At 40.2% G+C, this 21,751-nt stretch overlaps 1 protein-coding gene across 4 annotated transcripts in view; it reads left to right on the top strand.

Annotated features, from left to right (window-relative positions):
- TNIP3 (TNFAIP3 interacting protein 3) overlaps positions 1–21,751 on the top strand; it is a 68,455-nt gene that overhangs the window by 41,387 nt on the left and 5,317 nt on the right. For all 4 annotated transcript variants that reach the window (XM_033161055.1, XM_033161053.1, XM_033161051.1 and 1 more), the window contains 4 exons: positions 4,559–4,684; positions 8,082–8,135; positions 8,816–8,974; positions 12,808–12,868. In XM_033161055.1, the coding sequence (XP_033016946.1) occupies positions 4,559–4,684; positions 8,082–8,135; positions 8,816–8,974; positions 12,808–12,868 (400 nt within the window). The remainder of the gene's footprint in view (positions 1–4,558; positions 4,685–8,081; positions 8,136–8,815; positions 8,975–12,807; positions 12,869–21,751) is intronic.

Raw genomic sequence — 21,751 nt, forward strand, 5'->3', positions numbered from 1 at the left:
TACGTTGCTCATGAATCATGTTCTTCTTAGTGCAAGGTTTTTCTTTAGTTCAATATCCTAAGTGGACAGATAAATTAAAAGCATATGAAGTGTCCCCAACTGGCTCAAATAGACTCCATTATCTGTGGAACGGAAGATTGATTTAATCAGTGTTGCAGAACCTCAGGAAAAGATGTGCTGCTACCCCCCCCCCCCCCGGGTTTCCTTTTAGACAGGAACCCATCCGTTTAAAATTATGTTACTTTCCAGTTAACCTTAGGTTTAAAGTCTGTCATTCTGGACACTGTTAGAGTCAGTTGCTGAAATACAAATGTGTAGGATGGGAAGGCCTGTGGACTAAAATACTTGTTTCTGTCACGTTTGAAGGGCTTAGCCAGATTTTACTCTCACGTAATGCATGCCACATGTGGAAGGGTAAAACCTTGAATTTGATTTTCAATAATGGATTGTACACACAATAAAACAGAGGATATCATTCCCTCCCCCCTTCCCCCTATGCTTCAGAGGGAACTTAAATCTAGAGTCTTTTTTTTCTTTTTTGTATCATTTCATTTTATGCATCCTTTGAGATGTTGTGGAGTTCACACTGCATATTGGAGGACAGAAGGTTCCAATTCCACGTTAGAAGGACATTTTGCACTACCTCCTTTAGTTTTCTAAGCCTCCTTCATGTCTTAAGTTTGCAGTAATTATAATAAGGGTTGTAGGGATGATATAACAAGGGGAACCAACAGCAGGGCCCATGGACAGTTTTCCAGCCCCAGCTCCCCTCCTCCTACCTTATTGTGTCTGTTTGTATGAAAGGGGTAGGAGAGGTCACAACCATTCCCCAAGACTAAAAAACAGAGGAAGCTTAGCCAAACACAAAGGACTGCCCTCTTTCCCAAAGAGAACCAGAATGGCAGCCAGCTGTGTGAAAAAGCAGATAGTGTATGCCCACTGGCTGATCAGTATCAACTAAACACCTAGAGCAGATAATCTACTTGCTTTATGGCTTCGCCAGCCCTGAATTGCTTCCACACTGTAGTCATTTCTTCGTTCAATTATTACAAATAATTTGAGAAGTTATTGCCAATGCGATTTATACAATGTTTTCCCTGTTACCCTCACCACTTTTTAAATACCAAGTTGGTGGTGATTTTAAAACAAAGCAGATACTGTGATGCAATTGCATCTCTATTCCTGAGCAGGAACGCTATTCCAGGGAGTAGGTTCGGTTAAAGCAAATGCTTTGGATAAATGTGTTTTTGATCTCCCTTTAAGGCTGCATTAACACATCAGTAGTGCCTGACTACTTTTCCATCTGCTTATGGGGAGAGACATTGCAGGATTGCTGAATACAGGAGTATACCGTCCTGTGTGGAACCACAGTTCTAATTCTGCTTCCAGAATTAATGTGGAAGAACCATGAATCGGCTGCGCCAAGGAGTCATAAGCTACATTGATAGTATACTCTTAAAGCAATTCCCAGCACAAATTCCCCCTCTCAAAGAATACTGGGAATTGTATTTTGTTAAGGGGGCTGGGAATGGTAGCTCTGTAAGGGATGCACGGTCTCTGTTCTGTGGTTGAAATTCATAATTGACTAACTTTGGCTGTAAGGTTCTGAAAGTGGTATTTCTAAACTCTGGGATTCTGAGCACATCATGTAGAATTCCCTGGGAATGTGCAGGATAGACTGCATGACTCATGGGGTTGATAATCCAGTGACTACAGACACTGGCGCATTATCACGTATCAGCATTTCCAGTAAGTGGTTGTTCATAATGATTTTTAATTGAAGTCTTCCTGACTACTCATGCACTAGCTGTCAGTGATTTGCTCCTTACAAGTACATACTCATGGGGGGGGGGGGAGATAATGACTGATGCAAGCCTATCCAGACACATAGACACTCACATCTTTTTAGTTTACTGCTGGTTTTAATTATTATTATTATTGTTAAACATTTTTAATTACTTGGTTTTAACTATTGTATTGAATATTTCTGGTAAACTGTTTGGAAATTTTATTACAATCAAGTGGCATATAACTTTCTTTAAATAAATAACAGGAGGAATTGTGTCAACCAACACCAACACCCACCCAGCCCTGCCAATAATGCCAAGTCCCCTGTAATCCTTTAAACCAGTGGTTTTCAACCAGTGTGCCGTGCCACCCTGGGGTGCCTTGAATGATGGTCAGGGTGCCACAGGCAATACTGGCCTCTGTCTCTTTTTCTTTTGTTCCCTCCCTCCTCCGATGCCCTCTCACAGAAAGAATGTAGTTGGTCAGAGGAGCTGTGGACTCAAAAAAGTTGAAAACCTCTGCTTTCAACTACAAGGAGACAGTACCCTTCATTGCATAATGGAACACTTTACAAGAAAAGCAGGTTTGGAGGGGTGAGGAAGCCCATTTTCAGCCACAGTCCGAAAGGAAGCAAACAGTAGACCTATCCAGGGTTTGTGTTTCCTTCAGAATGAGGCACAGTGAAGAATGTATGTTTAGGATATATGGTTCATTTACAGCAGCGGTCAGCAAACTTTTTCAGCAGGGGGCCAGTCCACTATGCCTCAGACCTTGTGGGGGGCCGGACTATATTTTTTTTTGGGGGGGGATGAACAAATTCCTATGTCCCACAAATAACCCAGAGATGCATTTTAAATAAAAGAACACATTCTACTCATGTAAAAACACGCTGATTCCCAGACCATCCACAGGCCAGATTTAGAAGGCGATTGGGCCGCATCTGGCCCCTGGGCCTTAGTTTGCCTACCCATGATTTACACATATACAACCTGAGTCTACGATGGAGGGATTCATAGCATTAGCACCTGTTTCTCCCATAGGTGTAACCTTGGATTCAAACAGAAATGAAACATTGCTCTCTCTGTTCCTAGTTTGTTGCTTTGCTTCTAGATCACATCCCTCCAAACTATGCTCTCAACTCTGTCCTTCTAACTATCTGCAGGTTGCAGGAGGGGGGAACAACACCCATTTCCTATCTCACACAGATCCACTTCTTTTGTTCCCCTTAATGGCCCATCTCTCAGGTGATCACCTCACCAGGAAAGTAGCCTTGGCTTATATATTTTAACACTTGCTGGATCCAGGGGTTTGAAGGGTCTCGGCATTTAGCCTACTCAGTCCCCCCCCCCCCGTGTTCTTCCCTGTCACCAGTTCTTGGCACAAACAGAGCAGCTGCTCTAAGAAAGTTTTTTCAGGGAGGAGTAGGGCGGGTGCTAGGTCAGGCATGGCTGGCTTCAGACTTCTTGAATCTACTTTCTTTTCTTACTGGAACTTCAGCAATAGCTATATGTGAAAGATGCAACAGACAGAATAAAAGAACAGGGTGTCTCCTATTGAAGTATAAGCATAGGACTTTTACAAACAAATCTACATCTGGCTAGCTTTCTTCATTTCAGCAGCCTAATTTGAGTGGGAAAAGTAAATTTCTCGTTAATTAATTAGGTGTTGGAAACCCTTGTCAATCTACTGCAAATGACCCAAAGCTAAAACAATCTACTTCCAATCTATCTTTTGCCCACCTCTGCCCTGGACTGTCTCAGAGATTGCCACCTAAGGTGGTGTAGCTTAACACAGTGTATACATAGAAAGAGAGTGTTTAATCTGATAAATTGCCAGCAATTGTGTCAAGTCAGTTATCTCTCTTATAATCATACATTTTGTAAACTATTTGCCACAGTTGGGCATGGATAGTTCTTTAATAGAATTTCATTCTCCAATATGCTGTTCTTGTTCCATCTAGAATTATTTAAAGATGTGTTGTGTTTTTCCTTAAAAAAAAAATCAAAGCCTTTCTGACTCTTGATACATGAGACAGTGAGTGTAGTCCTGAAATAGTTAAATTAAAGGGTGTTTTACTGTTGACATAAATTGAATTCAAATTGTGCCAGATGAGTTGAAATGTTACACTAATTACTTATCAATGGAATATAGTCATTTGAATTGCTAAACATTTTGTAATCATACCTGCCTGAAGTCGCCAAAAGTAGCTTTTTCTCTTTCTCCAGAGCTGAGAATTAGCCTGTAGTTGTATGCATGTTTACCTGGGAGTAAGCTCCATTGAACACACTGAGGCTTACTTCTGAGAAAAAGTACATAGGATTGCTCTGTATATTACCATTTAATTTTGTTTGATGGATGGAACTAAAAGCCTGTGTAAGTAGAGGGAATTTATAGGAAAATACCAAATTAAAGCCAGAAATCCCTACAATCTTTCTGTGATTGTTAATTGCTATTAATTATGTGATTATGGATTCTTTGATTATTAATTCTTATATCCACACCAAATATAAAAATCATGTAAAATTCTGTGAACCGCCCTGAGACCTCCGGGTATAGGGTGGTACATAAATTCAATAAATAAATTAGAGGGGAAGGTTTGTGAGAACAAATAACTTTTTTTAATTACCAGAATGTCAAAACCCACCATGACATTTCTTTTTAAAGCATTTTTCATGTAAATGGATAGACTTGCCTATTTTGTATCTATTATAAAATTACAATTTGGGGCATTACCTCTACTGAATAGATATTACATTATCCTCATTTGTAGGTTCAGATATATGAAGAAGACTTTAAAAAGGAAAGATCTGATAGAGAGAGACTTAATGAAGAAAAAGAAGCACTGCTGAGAATTAATGAGAGAATACAGTTTCAGTTGGACACCCTAAATTCTCAGGTATGAATAAAAACAAATGTATCATTGCCAAAACATGTGCATTTTCTTCTTATTTTCTCACTTTCCATTCAACCCAATTCTGGCTGCCATTCCATTCTGGCTCCCGTTAATTGACACAGATTTTATATGAGGTCACCATCTGGGATGATATCATTCTGGAGTAATGTTGGTGATGAAATGAGGAATAATTTGAAACTCACACCCTGAACACACACAAATACACACACACATTAACTAAATGGAGTGACTTGTGACAAATGCAGTGGCTCATCAAATATTTTGTAACAAACACCAAAGTAGTTCTTTTTTATCTCTTGTTTCTGATCCCGGATAGTTTCAAGGGAATTAAGCAGAATAACATTTTCTGGCTATTCTGTATGATTTCTGCAACTAAGGCTGCATCTTATATATGTCTGCCTAAGCTCCATTTGCATACAACAGAGTGAAAATGCATTTATTCATTTTATGAATTTCCACGAGGTATCCTGAAGCAATTTACTACCGGTACCAGTATATAAATATCACATAGGATTGCTCCGTTAATCATGTGCATCTAAAGAGCTATAAATGACAGTCAACCCATGAATGGATTTTGGAAGACTAAGTTCAAATCCTTGTTCTGCTAGGATCTCATCAGTGTAGTTGTCCATCAGGTTAGGCCCTCGTATCCTTGAAGTGCTAGAGAGGAAACATGATAAGCTGAATTTGAATCCTGGCAAGATGGGGGCACCGTGGATGAATGGTCTCTGTGCCCCCCAAAATCAGTCAATTGCCTGCACCCGACAGGATGGTGCTCCTCCTGGAGGAGCAGGTATGAAGGTTGGGTGTGCTTCTGGATCCAGCCAGGTAGCATCAGTGGCTAGAAGTGCCCTTTACCAGCTCTGACTTATGTGGCAGCTACAACTGTTCCTGGACCAGGAGAGCTTGACCACATCAGTCCAGGCATTGTTGACAAAATAGGATTACTGCAATGTATTTTATGTGGGGCTTCCCTTGCACTTGCTCTGGAAGTTAGTGCCGAATGCTGCAGCACAACTGCTGGAAGGAGTGAGACCCAGTCTGCATATTACACCTCTGCTCAGAGATTAGCACTGGTTGCCCATTGGCTACTGGGCCAAGTCCAAGGTGTTACTATTAGTATATAAAGCCCTTGACAGCTTGGGACCAGCTTACTTGCAGGATCACCTTACCCATAGGTGCCTGCTTGGCCACTTCAGTCTGCATAACTGTCACTGTTACAAGTGCCACATAGTACATTTAATGTGGCAGCACCATACCCGTTGGAACTCCCTGTCTATTGGCATAAGGTGGGCACCTTCACAGTATTCTTTTTGGTGCCTTCTTAAAACATTTTTGTTTAGGGAAACCTTGTCAGTTTGCATTTCTTAGTGCAGAAAGTATTGATCTGATGTGTAGAGATCTTTCCTATTCTACTTAATTCAAGAGGGTTCTGGAAGCTGCTCTGTGTGAAAGAGACAAGCAGAGGGTTTGTGATGTTTAGGTTATACCTTCAGAAAAGCTGGCTTAAACTGGCTCTGTTATCTTTTCTGTCAAGGTCATTGTGACGAATCCCCGGCGCTTTCAATAAATTTGAAACAAATTTAAAATTTTAATAAATTTGAAAGACGAAAGAAGTCCAGGGGTGAAGCAATTCACCCTCAAATCCTTCCGTCCTTATTTTTAAAAAGCTCTATATTTCTGGACTTCTTAGAAATGAGAGCCTAATTCCAGCTTTAGTGGCCTATTATCATAACCCATCAAGGCTATTTGAATGAACAACCTCTTACCTACAGTAAAGGGCCTCCCTCAGCACGGACCCCACTGTATCAGTTTGCCTTATCACCCTGGCAAATTTGTGGCACTCTAGGTTTTCACCCCCATTGACCCTTCGATGTGACTCTAGGACACAAACTATCCTCTTTTTCCTTAGGCAAGTTTTACCCTCTCTTGAGTCTTTGAGTTTGAGTTTTGATACACTGCTGGAACAACTAAGATGATTTTTCTTGGCACAACTGTTGCATTGGGCTACACAACAAGGATGAATTTTATTTTTTTGCAAACATAGTTTTTAAAGATTCATAAGGTTACAATCTTAGTTGCATTTATACATCAATTCCATCGAACTTTTGCTTCAAGTTACCCTAATCCTAACCAAAACACCCACTATCCTGGCCCCACACCTTTATTCTTTTTTCTTTCCACACTACGCTCCCCACTCTCTCCCCTTCCAACTGCCAAAACGGCTGTTCCCTCCTTTTTTAAACTGGGGAAGTTAAGTTAAGTTTGCTGCAACTGGATTTCTTATGAACAGTGCCAATCCTGAATGTATTGGATTTGTGACCATTATGCTCATTTGCCTTCAGTAGCAGTAAAGCTCTGCTGGATGAAATACAATAGCCTGTGGTCTATTTTTGGGAATCCTGCAACGTGTGTAAATTTTTACTCTGCTAACTATACATTGGAATCTACACTGGATCAATATTGAGTAGAATTTCAATGACAAGCCTATCAAGACATGCAGAAGTTGCATATGATTTGTCTCTGTTGATTTTCATAATGTTTTGAATATTTTTAAATACCTGTTTTTAAATATATTTTTAATCAATAATTTAATATTATTTATTTTTGTAAATGGCATAAGGGTTTTCTAGCAATCAAGTGGTATGTAAATTTGGTTAAATAAATCAAAAGTGTGCTTGTGCCAATCGCTAAGTCGATGTCGCCTTGTGGTATTTTCTACCTCCATCTGGGATCCCTGCTCATTAAGCATTTTATCCTTCGGTGCCTTTCTATAAAATCAGAACATTACACTATCATTGTGGAGATTGTATGGTGTAAATTGACATGCTTAACTGTTACATAAGTAAGACATAAATGCAGTTATAAATGCAGTTTGGGGCTCTGCTGGTCAACTTTTCTTGCAGGAATTGGAAAGGAAAGATTGAAATGTAATTTCTCACTTGTCAGGTGTCTCAAATGAAGAGGGAGTGGCAAGTGAAAAGGGTTGCAAAGAAGCTTAATATGGGACCATAGAACGAACAACAAAATCTTATTGGCCAATTCTGTGAACTAACACAGGATACCCGACCAATGCTTGTGCAACTATTTCCTAGAACTGTTTGTAAAGGAGACCCATGACATTCCTGGGCAGCTTGCACTATGATTTAACTGCCCTTTAAGTTTAGATTTGCCTCCCCCCCCCATATTTTGCCTAATCTTTATCAAGTGAATTCAGACCGGAGCATAAAACAATTGTCACCTGATGAACCTGTTAACTTATCTCACCAAGTTTCCACAAGGGGGCATGAGAGTTCTTGATTTCAGCAATTGATTTTTGATAACATACTTCTATGCATGCATGCACTTTTACAGTATGAAATTAATTTCCCCTGCACAGGTTAAAGACTGCCAGGAAGAAAGGGAACTACTTGAGAAGCAAGTAAAGCAACAGGTGTGTGTTGTACTTCAGATTTGTTTTTTTCTAGGAGGCTCAAATGACACACAGTACATGCTACTTGCAACCCAACTGAACTAATTTTGCTAATGTGATGAACAAAGAATTTGTCTGTATGACTCAGTGCATGCCATGATTTTGTGCAAATTCAGGCAAAGTGCAAAATATGGTCCTAAGTTGAAGCTAATTTTTTTGTTGAAGCTTAAAGGTTCCAGCTATTTTGGCTGCTTTGACCGAATTGCATGTTAAGTGGACAATATCTGGTGAAATCTCTAAGCTTAAAGGTGGACTCCATACAATTTCCAGTAGCCCAGAGAAGGGCATTATCCCTCTCTATGACCTTCCCAAACAGATTATGTTGATTAAGCAAATTTATGCAAATAGGTTTTTTGTGCCTAATGCATCCAGGTTAGAATTTTTTTGCTTTTTGTTGTGCTGGATTTTAATGCTTCATAGTGTATCAGGCTGTAGTCCGACTACTGGCAAACTTATTATCGGTCTTGCGTAGCTTACTTAGAACTAAGGGTGCAACTACCTGAATGGAAAGGCACCAGCTAACAGTTGGACATTGCAGTATGAAACCAGGAGTACATGAAATACTAAGATGTTACTGTTTTAATGGGGAAGTATTCATTCATTCATTCATTCATTTATTCATTTATTCAATGTTTGTATAGGCAAGAGACCTCCAAGCATTTACAGAAAAACATGGCTTCCCACATCAGATGTTTGTTCCTGCATGTTTTAGTTGCAAGAACTGTGGGTTACTTCACCCTTACCCTGAACCTCAAATAACATTGGCCTCGTGCAGCATTCACAGAAAGCAGCAGTGCCCAGTAAGTAATACCCTACTTCTGTCAGCCTTCATTTCACAAAGTAGAAATCAACATTGTACAACAACAAATGCATGGATTCTGCAGGAGTAGAATAATGTGTGCATTGTGAAATGTAAACACTCGCCTCTCTTTCTTGCCTTGTCATTTCGATTTTTCTCTTTTGATTTTTCTCAAATAATTGTTTTTGTAACTCATAATGTACATATTCCCATCATCTTTCAAATAGCTCACAACTCCTGCAGAGTGTTTTTTTTTAAACCCTCTATTTTTTTCTCTGACCAGAACAAAATATATTTTACTGTATTCTTGGTATGCTTTAGGGCCCAATTCCAAGTAATAATCTTTAAAACCATTAATGAGTTGGGGCCACACTGGTTGAAGGATCATCTTCACCTATACAAACCTGCCTGTCCATTGAGATCAGCCCCTGAGGACCTGCTTGTGTGTGCTTCTCAGTGAGAGCTATAGGGTTGACCCTACATCAATTTGTGGAATTCTATCCTAACTGAGACCCCATCAATTCAGGTCTTCAAATGGGCTCTGAATAACTTTGCTTTGGGTTGTTTTATCTTGGACTGATAACTGGGTTTTGCTGTTTATAAACCGATTGTTCATTTGCCAGAAATAGTTTTAATTATTTTTATAGGCTGGTAACTAAGGTAACGTTAGCGAAAGTAGCATTGTAACTCACGCAGTCGCACACAAGCTGTCACCATGTATAATAACTCTAGCAGTTGTACACCACCTTGTGCAAGGGCAAGACACACATTAGATTCGACAGCTACACTGTGCTGGGATTGAGGCTCCTGCTAGGGGAATAATGGTTGTGCAAGCGGGTTGCCACAATTGCATTCCTTCACATTATGATGAAGAACGCAACATGGATGGAGTTGCCATTATCTTATTTCTCCAGGACAATCTCTTGCATAAGCCACCATGGAAGTGAATGCAACCTGCCAAAGACCACACATACTTAAGCTTAGATAAAACAAGGAAAGAGCCATAGATAAGCAGAGCTTTTGTTTAAGTATTTTTCCTCCTGTTTCTCTTCTCTTATATGAGCTTGTGGGGGGAAGGAGTTTCTCACTAAAGTTTAAAACTGAGGGCCAATTAATTTTGGCCGCTGTCCTAGAGCTTTCACCATCTGGGTTTCTAGCTGTGCAATGCATCCTGGGGGTTTATAAATTTTGCCTTCCTTTAGAAGACTGCTGGAAGGGTGGAGTCCTTTGCTGATTGGTTGTTTTTAAATTTATTCCCAAGTTCTTTTGTGATTGTTTTCTTATATAAGTGTAGCTGGCTACAGCAGGTTTTTTTTAAAAAAATAATAAATAATTCCCAAGCTATTTGTCATCAAATGCGAAAGGTGTTAGAATTGAGTGAGTGTGTAGGCTCAGCGTATGGAATATAGTACAGATACGTCGTTATATTTTGACTTTCTACTCCTTTTCTCCCCTAACTCACATTTACTGTTTACTTTTCAATCATCCGAGAAATCTTTTGTTTAGTCTGATTGTGAATCATGTCTCTTTATCCTTTGGAATACTTTCAAGATCATAATTGTGAAAATTATGTTAACTGCCTTGCAGTAGTGTTCACACATTGTTGTTGGGTCTTTGAGAATACATCATATGTTTGTAGATGAGTATGGGTTATTTTACTAGGGCGTGTTTTGCAAGTTTAATTGAATATTTATCCCGTCCATGCCCTGATGTCTTTGGGTAGAGGCTTAAAATAAAAAGTTAAGAGATAATATATATTTAATATAATTTATAATACAAACTAAGTTAGACCATTGGTCCATCTAGCCCAGCTCTGTTATACGATACCCTTTTTAAAATTAAGTTCAAGGTGCTTGTGTAACATGGTTTATTTGATAGAAAGCTGCTAGAATTCAGTGGTTCGCCATGTAGGTGTGACCACTTCTCCATGCCAGTGCAAACATCCAAAAAGCAAGGTTGGATTTGACTCCGTTTTTTCTCCTTGTAAAACATCTCAATAAGGTCTCCTCCAGTCCAGACAACCTGTTTATTGAACATTCATTCTGGGAAAACCTGTGATTTGTTTAAATTATGGCTTGTCCAAAGAGATATCAAACCTTGGTTTCTGGCTTGTTTAGACATCCATAGTTAAAATTAACTGTGATTCCTTCCCAGTTCCCAGATGAAATGACAACCAGCAGGTATTTTAACATGGAAGCTGATGCTTCTGATCTCCCCATTGTGAGTGTGCTGGAGAAACGGGGAGAAGGCTCGTGCACATAATAGCATTGCATTTGAACCAGGTCATAAAACTCCCAATCACTTAACTATTACATCAACAACCCAGTTACATTAACCATTATATCTGTAGCAGTGTTACCTAATTGTGGTTACTTCTCCATCCAGGAACTGAAACCATATTCAAACCATTTTTTCATGTTCTGGAGCCTCACCTTCTATAACCACAAAAATAACCCCACTGCAGGTGTTATAGTTTACAATAGTTAGAACCTAAGGGGAAACTGGTGTTCCGTAATAGAGAGAGGTGGGCCTTTTGTGGTCTGCTCTTGATTGCCTAACCATGGTTAAGCAACCAGGAACATTCCGTCTATCCCATCTCAAAAGAAGTTTTCTGCATAGGAGAAACTTTGTGTGTAAAATGCACTGGAGTCCTCCATCAAGCTTTGGTGACGTAAGCATCAACATAGGGTTTCCTTGGCCTGTGAACTAAAGAAGAGCAGGGTGATTTAAAATTTGGATTAAATGATTTGGATAAGGAAGTGTGGAGGAAGGATCAACTGCAAAATTGACTTTCTTCTGTAAACAGATCAAGAATATTAAAAATATAATCCCAATAACATCAGTTTTCCATTATTTTTTCAGACGCTCAGTATAGCAGGAGTAGGGAACGTGTGGCCCTCCAGATATTGTGGGACCACCAACTCTCATTTTATATACCACCCTCTACCCACAGGCCATCAGCCCTAGTCAGCATGGCTATTGGGATGATAGTAATTTATTCAGCAGCGTCCAGAGGGCTGCAAGTCCCGAGCCCTTGAACTACCACAGCACTAAGATGACATTTCAACTAGCATGCTGTATTATTCTTATTTTTAATTTTGAAAATCTGCCTTACGAAAATTATTCCAGTTTTGTAATTAGGAGCTAACTGTCAAAGTCTATAAGAATTTGATTGAAATGTTGCATGTTTTTTGTAAAAAGCAATTTTTTTCCTTATAATATCCCCCCCCAAAAAAAAATCATTTTAAAGTTCAAATGCTGACCTGCTGCCATTAGAGTGGGAGATTAGAATTCTGTTTTGTGAGGTCACCAGGGCTTTAAAAGAATCCTAGCATACTGCGAACATGTTCCCTTTGGAACACGTTCACCTGTCATGTTGATGCACACCAGGTTTCTCTTAGCCTCTTAACAGCTGACATTGACTGTAGTTAGAGACCTAACTGTTTATGATAGAATCAGGTGCATTCCATCTCACCCTGTCTTCTCCTGCTCTTTTTCAAGGTTCATGAGGCTCTCGGAAATCTGGTTTGTTAATGTTAATAAAGTTTGTTTTGATTTGTGGGATCTAGGAGGTTTCACACAACTCTTTAATATTGTGCTCACCATCCAAAAGACACAGCAATAAAAAGAAAAAGAAAAAGAAAAAACAGCTGAAGAGCTTAATCAGAAAAAAATTATTTGATCAAAATAAGAAGGAGATTTTGGGGGTAAATTACTTTGGTATGACTAATGAAAGGCTTCACAGTATAATTATATTTACCATGCTGCTATTCTTTTGTTTGAAGTGTCTATGAAGTCCATATTGCTGTAATAATGTTTTATTGTTCTGCGCAGCCAGACTATCAATGGTATGTTCCCGACCGGTTTCCGCCAGATGTGCCGCACAAGGCAAATGGTAAGGCAACAGCTGTACTGAACACACTTTTTAAGAGTTTCTTTTTAATGGGGTCTCTCTCTCTCTCTCTCTCTCTCTCTCTCTCTCTCTCTCGGTGATCGGTAGTAAACTTTCATAAGTACCCAGTGTGTGATTTGTATACAGCTCTATTTTGTACAACTGCAATACATGTATGCAGCCAAGGCTGTAGATTCTAAATATAATGCATTTGTGTACAGCTTTTGGTATTGCTAAACTGCTTTAAAACATCTAACATGCCTGAAAGAATCATATACAGGTAAATCCCTTACTGAACACCTAAGAAAAATGAAGGATATTGGAATTGCAGTGCTCCATTCATAACTTGGTTGACTGTTGAGCAAATGGTGCATCTAATATATGGTCTCTAAGGAGCTCAGTCTAGCCACTGTGGGGCTTTCCTACAGCCAGTAGAGAGGACAGTGGCTGACGTCAAAGCTAGCTAAGACTTTGCTACCCTAACACTGCCACCATTCTGTCTTCACACCAAATAAGTTCAAAGGCCATGCAAGATAATTATTAGTCCACACACCTCAACTCTTCTGGTTTCACGGGCTCACGGATGATGTCATATCTGAGGGTCCTCCAAAATTCTGGAGAAAACACTTTCCAATATATCTTACCCAATTCTATTTGCCGCATTTTCAAGTGCGTAGCTGGTTCAGCCTCAGCTCAACCCTGTAGAATAGGAACATGTTTTCCTTAGAAACACAAATCACTCTGGCTTCTCTTAGGCTAAACTGAAGCTGCTGGGCAACTTAATATTAAGTAGTGGGTGGACATAGCAGACGACACAGTGATTCTCCAAGCAGCTCTCTTTATTCTCAGGCTGGAACAGAACTGAACTGAAGGGCTGAGCCAGCCTGCTTATATAGTGCTCAGTAACATGCAACAGTAACAACTCTCTCTAGCTACCCAATCTGTGAACGGCACTCTCAATCCTTCATTTGCATGTGGAGCTGAGTGAGAACTGCAGTCATGGTGGGCAGTGAAACTATATACACAACACCCCTAGTGGCCTAGGGTGAGAACTTCCAATACATAACACTTAATTTGTTTGTTTGTTTGTCAAGTACAATTAGTTCTGAAGCATATGCACACTATCTTAATACATTTTCCTCTCTGTTTGCACATTCCTTTCCTGTTCTTTCCTGTTTGTTGTAAGCAGCCCTGGAGAAGGAAAATGTTTTTGTTTCAGTGGTTGTATGGTAGGGGTGGGCAGAAGTAGAATTTGGTCCACCAATAAACCCTTGGCAACTTTATGGTGGGCCAGCTAATGCTTGGTGGTTGCTGGGATGCTTGCAAAGAATACTGAATTAGGTGGAGTTTGATCTTATACAGGAATCACTTACATTCTTAAACAAGAATTCAGGCTCTTTCAACATGGAGTATTAACAGTTGACGTGGGCTAGGTGCATAGTAACTGATAAAAAATCCTAATCAGCATGGATTCCAGGTTCAGATGGAGTGGGGTGTGTGGCGTGGCACATGAGCAAGATTATTCCAGTGGACTCTCCCCATAACAGGCCATCACCTGCTCACTACGGCTCATTTGCATGCCAATCCTTCTTTACTTGGTATTACGTCCCAGCAAAGCAAGCCCTATGATTTGGAGGAGGGTGGCAGCTTCATTAGGCATCTGTTGGCCCATGCAGTTAAAAGTAGGACATGCTAGACTGATAGTAACCCACCTCTTCTGTAAGTGTGAAGGGCATATTTTCCTATCCCTCATCTTATCAGAGCAGGAAGAAATACAGGAAGCCTAAGCAACTGTCATGGGCAGGACAAATGGATTTGCAGTTTGGGACATTTGTAGGCTTGTTGGGATCATACTGGAGTAGTTGTGGGGTGGGGGTGGGGTCTATCAGAGTCATTTAAGTCTGAGAATTGCAAAAGTAGGTTCCGTACTAGAAGGCGCAAGAGGCATTTATTTTGAGTTGCTTATAGGACAGCAAATGGAGAGAGAAGATGGGATTAGAGCCATGCATGGTTTTGTATTGCAGACATTAGATAGCCTTGGGATTGCCAGATCTATCACTTTGATAATGGAAATCCAATTGTGAAGACTGCATGGCTAAAACATACTGGAGCGATTCCTTATAGAGGCACAGACTGTCATGGAAAGGAAGTCGGTGCAATACCCCAATGTGTAGATGGTTAGAAAGTGAAATTTTATGCACTTCCAAACCCTTCTGTGACCTTGTGCAAATGTATTTTGATGAGTCGCACTTGCTCAGAATTTTACAACAGTCCCTTGCAGATTGTTTCACAAATGAAGCATGAGATATCCAGAAAACTGCCTGTTGTTCTTAGAACTAAAGCTCCTTACAAGCCATGAATTGGTTAGCCATAAGATTGCCTGGTAAGCTCTCCATATGAAAACTCTGCAGCCCTTATAAGTACTTAATAACTTGAGAGCGTAAAGCTTAGCCTTGCTGAGCCAGCTAACCTAGGAGATCAAGTTGGCTGGCTGCATGCATTGAAGCCTTTAAGTGCTTAAAAGCTTCAGTTTATAAAGTTGTTGTGGTTTGGGGGGGCAGCTGTCCCTGGGGCAACACATGACTTTGACAAGGAAAAGCAATCTTCAGCTTTGGGAAAAGGCATTTGGAAAGTGCATGAAATTTCCTTCGACCTTTTGATTTGTTTACATGTTCAATCTGCAAATGAGAGCCTGAAGAAAGGGGAGAAAATCTTGGAATAAGTGACCAAGTAAATAAGTGTACTTATAGAAGGGTAGTTATTGTGGAATCTGTGATCCTAATGAATGCAGGTTTTTCACATCATTGGCAGCAAAATGGCAATTTGTATATCCTCCCTCCCCCAATTTAATCCAGATTTGCCCTATCCATGAAAAACCCAGTATTTTAAAACAACAACACTCTGTTGCCAAAAAGCCATTCACAATACACGAACAATCCATTTGCAATATTAAGCCTCCCTTTGAAAGCCCCCTTAGAATTGTTATCTCTGGCATACAGGGATGAACCAAGTTGTGAACAATCCAAAGGGGTAAGGAAAAGGGCTTATTAGAAGTAAACAAGGAGTTCTGATTTGGAAGGGAACAACCTAGATTCAGCAACCTTTCAGGGCCACAATACACTAAACTTTTCATTTAGTATTTAAAATAGTTCATTGGAAATTGAATAGCAGGTGCAGAGGATGAACAGGATCAGAACTTTCCTTTTCTCCCCTACTGTAGTCTCACTCCCTACCCCTATTAGATGATGGTTTCACTGGTACCATTTGAATTTTCCTCCTGGAGGTATTACTATTATTTATTTATTATCCTTCATCCGAAGATATCAGGGCAGTTCACAGCATAAAATACAAAATAAAACCAGAAAATACATAATAAAAACAAGAACAAGAACAAACAAAACAAAACCAATAACCCCCCCCCCAACACATTTAAAAGGGCATAGAAGAGGAAAGTTTTTCACTGGGCATCTAAAGATGTATAATGAAGGTTCCAGCTGAATCTCCCTAGAGAGAGCATTCCACAAACGGGGAGCAACTGCAGAAAAGGCCCGTTCTTCTGTTACCACTCTCCAGACCTCTCATGGAGGAATCACAAGAAAGGCCTCAGGTGACTATTATTATCCTGGGATAGCTCAGCTGGTAGAGCATGAGACTCTTAATCTCAGGGTTATGGGTTCGAGTCCTAAACTGTGCCAAAGATTCCTGCATTGCAGGAGGTGGACTAGATGACCCTTGTGGTAGCTTCCAGCTCTACAGTTTTATGATTCTATTATGATTGCAGAGTCCAGATTAGTGTATACAGGATGAGGTGATTCTTGCAGTATTATCAGCTTTAGGGTAGGTGAATTTCACTGGGAATAAGTTGGGAAGGAAAGGTTTAACCCTACAAGGTCTCGTGTCATTGCACCCCTCCTCACACACTCCTCTTATGCAATACAAGAGAAAACTTCTTGCACTTGGCAAACCACAGTTTCCTGTTGCAACTGAACTTGGAAACTGTTTAATATTGGACTACAAACTACAGTATGAAGCCAGCAACTGATCACAATGTATGAAAAGAGGCAACATGTGTTGCCTATTGTCAGTAATTAATTTTACTTGGGCTTGCATGATTTTCAAAAGTTTGTTCTTAAATCCTTTTTGAAAGAAGCATCTGAATGTTCATATGCAGCATATTGGTAGTAAATGCTGCATGAGTGAATAATGCAGCAGTTCTTTCCCCTCTTCACAACAGTTTAAATCAAATTTAATCTTCATCTCTACTGCTCTCCCTGGCCAGTATATCACTGAGGTGTCTAAACTCAGGTTTTGATGCATATTCTGTTTTTTTTATCAGCAGCACACAAGGAGGCAGACTTCAAAAAATTGCTAGGAATATGAGGAACATGATTTGAAAGAAGTGTGTGTGTCTCTGTGTTATCCATGCATGTATAAAGGTTTATTACTGTTCCACAGTGACAATTGCTGGGGCTAAAGAGGTATTTTGGCTCAGTCTGCACTACCCATTTGGGCAGGGAGAGGCAGCACAACTCAGATCAGGATGGTGGCTAGAGAGGCAGGAACAGTCAAGCTAAGGTTTCATTTTAAGATATTATCAGTAGTTATCCGTGTACTCAGCTCATGGCCCACTCGAAACAAGTGTTTTAATAAGATCCAGAAATTAAATACATATCCTCCCAGCAGAAAGTGTAGGAGTGAGCATTAGCTGTCTCCAGCTTTAGGCTATGGAGACAATTTAATAACCACTTAAAAGTTCTTTTTTAAGCACCATTATTTCCTCCTCTTCTCTAATGATGCATGTTATCCACTTGCTGCCCTTCACATATGCAGGATATTAACTCAAAGGCATTTCCATGGCTTTGGGTAGCGTACGGTGTCATGCTATGGGGGCTCTTTTAAGGCATGCTGATGAATGCAAGCCATAAAACGGCTCTCCCTGGTCCATTCCCTTTATCTTCCTCCTGCCTTCCTACTTTAGGCTACTGCGTCATAAAGAGACAACCCCAGGCACATCCTGGTGGCTAGGATGTGGGGGACAGGGTGTCTGTGTCCCTACAGCCTAGACAGTCTTTTGCACACAGCTGCTAGGAACTGGCTGCCTTCCATAGCAATCGTGGGAGTGTCTGGACATGGTATATTATTCAATTCTTTTACTATTTTTTTTTGTTAGCATATAGCAGGGTGTTCTTATTGACCAGGCAGGGTTAGAGGAGAGATTTTGAAAAGGAAATCTAGATACCGTATGTTGAAAGAGGTTTCCCCACTTGTTGTCTTCCACCTTTCCTGCAACGGTGTGTGAAATAAAGGCTGCATACATGCTACACACCTGAAGTACATGGCTTCCCCCCAACAATTCTGGGACCTGTAGTGTACTACCCACAAAGCTACAGTTCTCAGCACCCTTGACAAGCTATGGTTCCCAGGATTCTCTGGGGGAAGTATTGTGCTTTAAATGTGTGCTGCCTATGCAGCTGAAAAATAGAGAAATGTGGAGAAAGATCTATGGGATCTGTTTGTGGGTGAGAGATGTGGGTTCAAACAAAGGGCAAGAGGATACTGGTATCATAAGTGTGGTTTGTATTGAGTCATGCTTACTTATACCTCTCACCCACTTTTTCCTTGGCCCGTATTATCCTTTCTGCACAATTATTTTGCTGGGTACCAGATCTAAAAGTCAACTGACTTTCTTTTAGTCTAGCTAGTGATCACCCTTCCTTGACAATGGCTTCCTTTGCGGGGGGGGGGGGGAGGAGGAAAAGCATTCAGGAACAAAGGACAAGAGAATTCCAACTAGTGTTATGAGTATCAGCTTATTTTGGCAGGTGGGATAGTATGATTTCCTTCCTTTTCCAACTGTGCAAAATTGACGAGACAGCTTAAAAATTGGGCTGGAGCTTTTCCTTGAACCTACTTTTAATAAAAAAAATTCTCTGGGAAAGAGGTTTTATTGCTCAGGGCTTTTTTTCATACTTGTGATTCTGGCAAGCAATGTCAGCTTTGCTTCCAAAAGTCCATTTAGTGGGGGGCATACAATAAGATTGGTTCCCCCAGCACTTGTATTTGGGAACCACAGTTATTCCATGAAAACCTTAATTCAATGACTGGGTGTCTTATTGCTAAATATTTGACTATGTGTCATTTTTTATTATTTAAGGCTAGTATATAGCTCACAGTGCGCAGATGAAGGGATACCACTAATCTCTCCTCTAAACACATATTTTCAAAGGCGTTAGTGACTTATTTTGCCTATACAAGCCTAGTGAGTTAGGAGTGGGATTACAAATGGGGAAAATCAGAAGAGCTAAGGAGCAGTTCTGACGTTGCAAATATATTATTTCAAGTGTGTAGTGGGACCTTTAAAGTTCACTCCAGCTGTCCTCTTACCAGATAACTTTGGTTCCATAGCTGGATTACATAATATAATATACATGTGCACATATGTATTTCCGCTGGTGAATTCTGATTCAAAATTCAGTTAAAGAATTTTGATTTTTCTTTTGTCAAGTTAAGGTGATGAATAGAAGATCAACATAAGCCAACAGGATCTTCCTTCAAAATAAATATAGCGCATCCAAAAAGAGCCAATAAAGTTTGATCACAGGGCACCAAATCTGATCACATATTTTATTGTTGAGCCATGGCAGGAAAATACAATTCCTGGAATTGTAAGCAATAAAAACACTTCTCTTCCTAGTTCCAGAGATAGGGTCTACATGTGTCCTAGGGCAACTGCAGATACTTTCACTGATGTATTGGTGCAAGAGAAAAGTCACAATGCAGTATAGGAAGGATATTCAGGATGTGAAAGCATAAAGAAGGGCTGGGAGGATTGCCCATAGACCATCATAGTGTTGGTGCAAATTTGTGTCAGGGATTAAAGAGATTTCAAAGGCCACATTGGATGCCTCTGATAAAGCACAAGCTTCGCCTTCCAGCACATCTGCTATTGAAGTTAGGTTGCTGGAAAGCTGCTGAGGCTCTTTGTACATTATCTAACCTACAACAATAGAGTCGCAATGCACTGCTATCTTGCCCTCCTGATTTTCATTAAACTTAGCTGGGACTAATTAGTTTTCTAGTCTCATTAGGCACAGCCTCCCAGCAGCTTCTGTAAAAAGAATCAAGATGAATGCCAAGCTCCTAATAGACAGCGGAGGGAGACTTGATCTATCCCTTGACATCATTAGTTATGATGGCAGCTTTCATTATGCTGTGGCCATAGTAGAGCTATGTCCTCCATACTGATTTATTGCTGTACATTGAACCAGAAGTGGGTGAAAGGTACCTCAAAGAAGAGCCAACACCAAATTTCAGGGGCATATGCTTAAAGTCACTGTGGTTTGAAAACAGTCTCTTACTTGGTAGCACCCAGGGATGGCATTATTGTTAGGCAGAAAGAGGCCACTGCCTCAGGCAGCAGATGCTAGAGGATGAGAAGGTGTTAGAAGATAGGACACACAGCTCTATGTGTCTTGCCTTGCACTCCCTCAGCTTGCCTGCTGCTGTCAGGTACTGCTGTCTCATCACTTGTCAAAGAAAGACTGAGCTGCCAGTGTGGTCAGTTTTCTGCATGTGGAATGGAAGGAAGGTGCCACCTTGTTCTTCTTCTGCGGCAGCAAAATGACTTGGGCTGTATGTACCCCCCATACAAAGGGTAGACACACTTCTTGCTTAGCCACCAGGTTTTAATCCAAAGGAAGATTAGGCGTGGCCTCAGCTTTGCACACTGCTTTTCTTGACCATCACTCTCCTCATGGTGTTGGGGGCAAAGACAGCTGTCTGTGGGATATCCTTGACGTTCGAAGTCCCCAGGGCATGAGGGCATGTGTCGTTGTCTGCTTCCTTGAAGCTAAAGCAAGTCTTGGTCTGGTCCATACCTGGATGAGAGACCACCTGGGAATCCTAGGTGCATTACCTTTAATACCATTATGGAAAAAGAGGTGGGATATAAATATAAATAAATAAAACCAAAGATAGTTCAATGTAATGAGGTAAGTAGATTTTCAGATAAACTCAGTAACTATCTCCCAGCTCAGGTATCCATTTCTGCCTGAAGTAGCCATCCAGAGCCAGAGAGGAACTGCACATGCCCTGATCTCACACCTTATCTCCTCCTAGATACTATTCTAGAGCCAAGAAACCCATGATCAGACCCTTTGAATCAAAATAGTTTAAAAACAACCATTAGTGAATGAGATAAACAACACAAAAATGCTTGCTTTATACTTAAATCCATTATCTTTTCCGCTGCTAAATCTACTTTTATTCCACCCACGTGTTTAAAACTGTACTTCCTTGAATACCACACTTTTTTTGCATTCAGAAATAGCCTTGATGTAAGAGTCATAGTTTTGCTGAAGGAAGTGCCTCAAAAAGGAAGCTCAACAATTAAAAAATAACAACAGCACCCCCAGTTTAAACAGTAGCATGGTTTCAGAAATGCAGCCTTCGGAATTGAATGTTCTAAGATTTATTAATTTCCTGTTTAACAGTTAATGGTCAAGGTGATTGTAAAAAGTTTCAAGTATAATGATTATCTGGTATGAGACTCGGTATGCCTAGGGAAGATATCAAAGCATCTTTATACGAACATGTCTTTCTCTGGTTTGCATTGAAATTGCATATGGCATTGGTAATCCTGGTATTCTAGTAATATACTTCAAATTCCCAGATGTTAATGGGCTGTATTTTCCCCCGTTGATTTCATGAGGCATTCATTTAACATATGGAAAATCTTTGCCTTCTCATCCATTATCTGGAGAGGGGATACAAAATTAGTTCCATGCTATTTGTTCACTAATATAGATGCCACAACCTTGAAAGAGTTGAAGTTGTGAGTGTTTGATTTGCTTAACCTTTTAAATTGAAACAGTTGCAATTGCTGCT

Source organism: Lacerta agilis, chromosome 9, assembly GCF_009819535.1.
Source record: "Lacerta agilis isolate rLacAgi1 chromosome 9, rLacAgi1.pri, whole genome shotgun sequence".
In the NCBI taxonomy this organism is placed as follows: Eukaryota; Metazoa; Chordata; class Lepidosauria; order Squamata; family Lacertidae; genus Lacerta; species Lacerta agilis.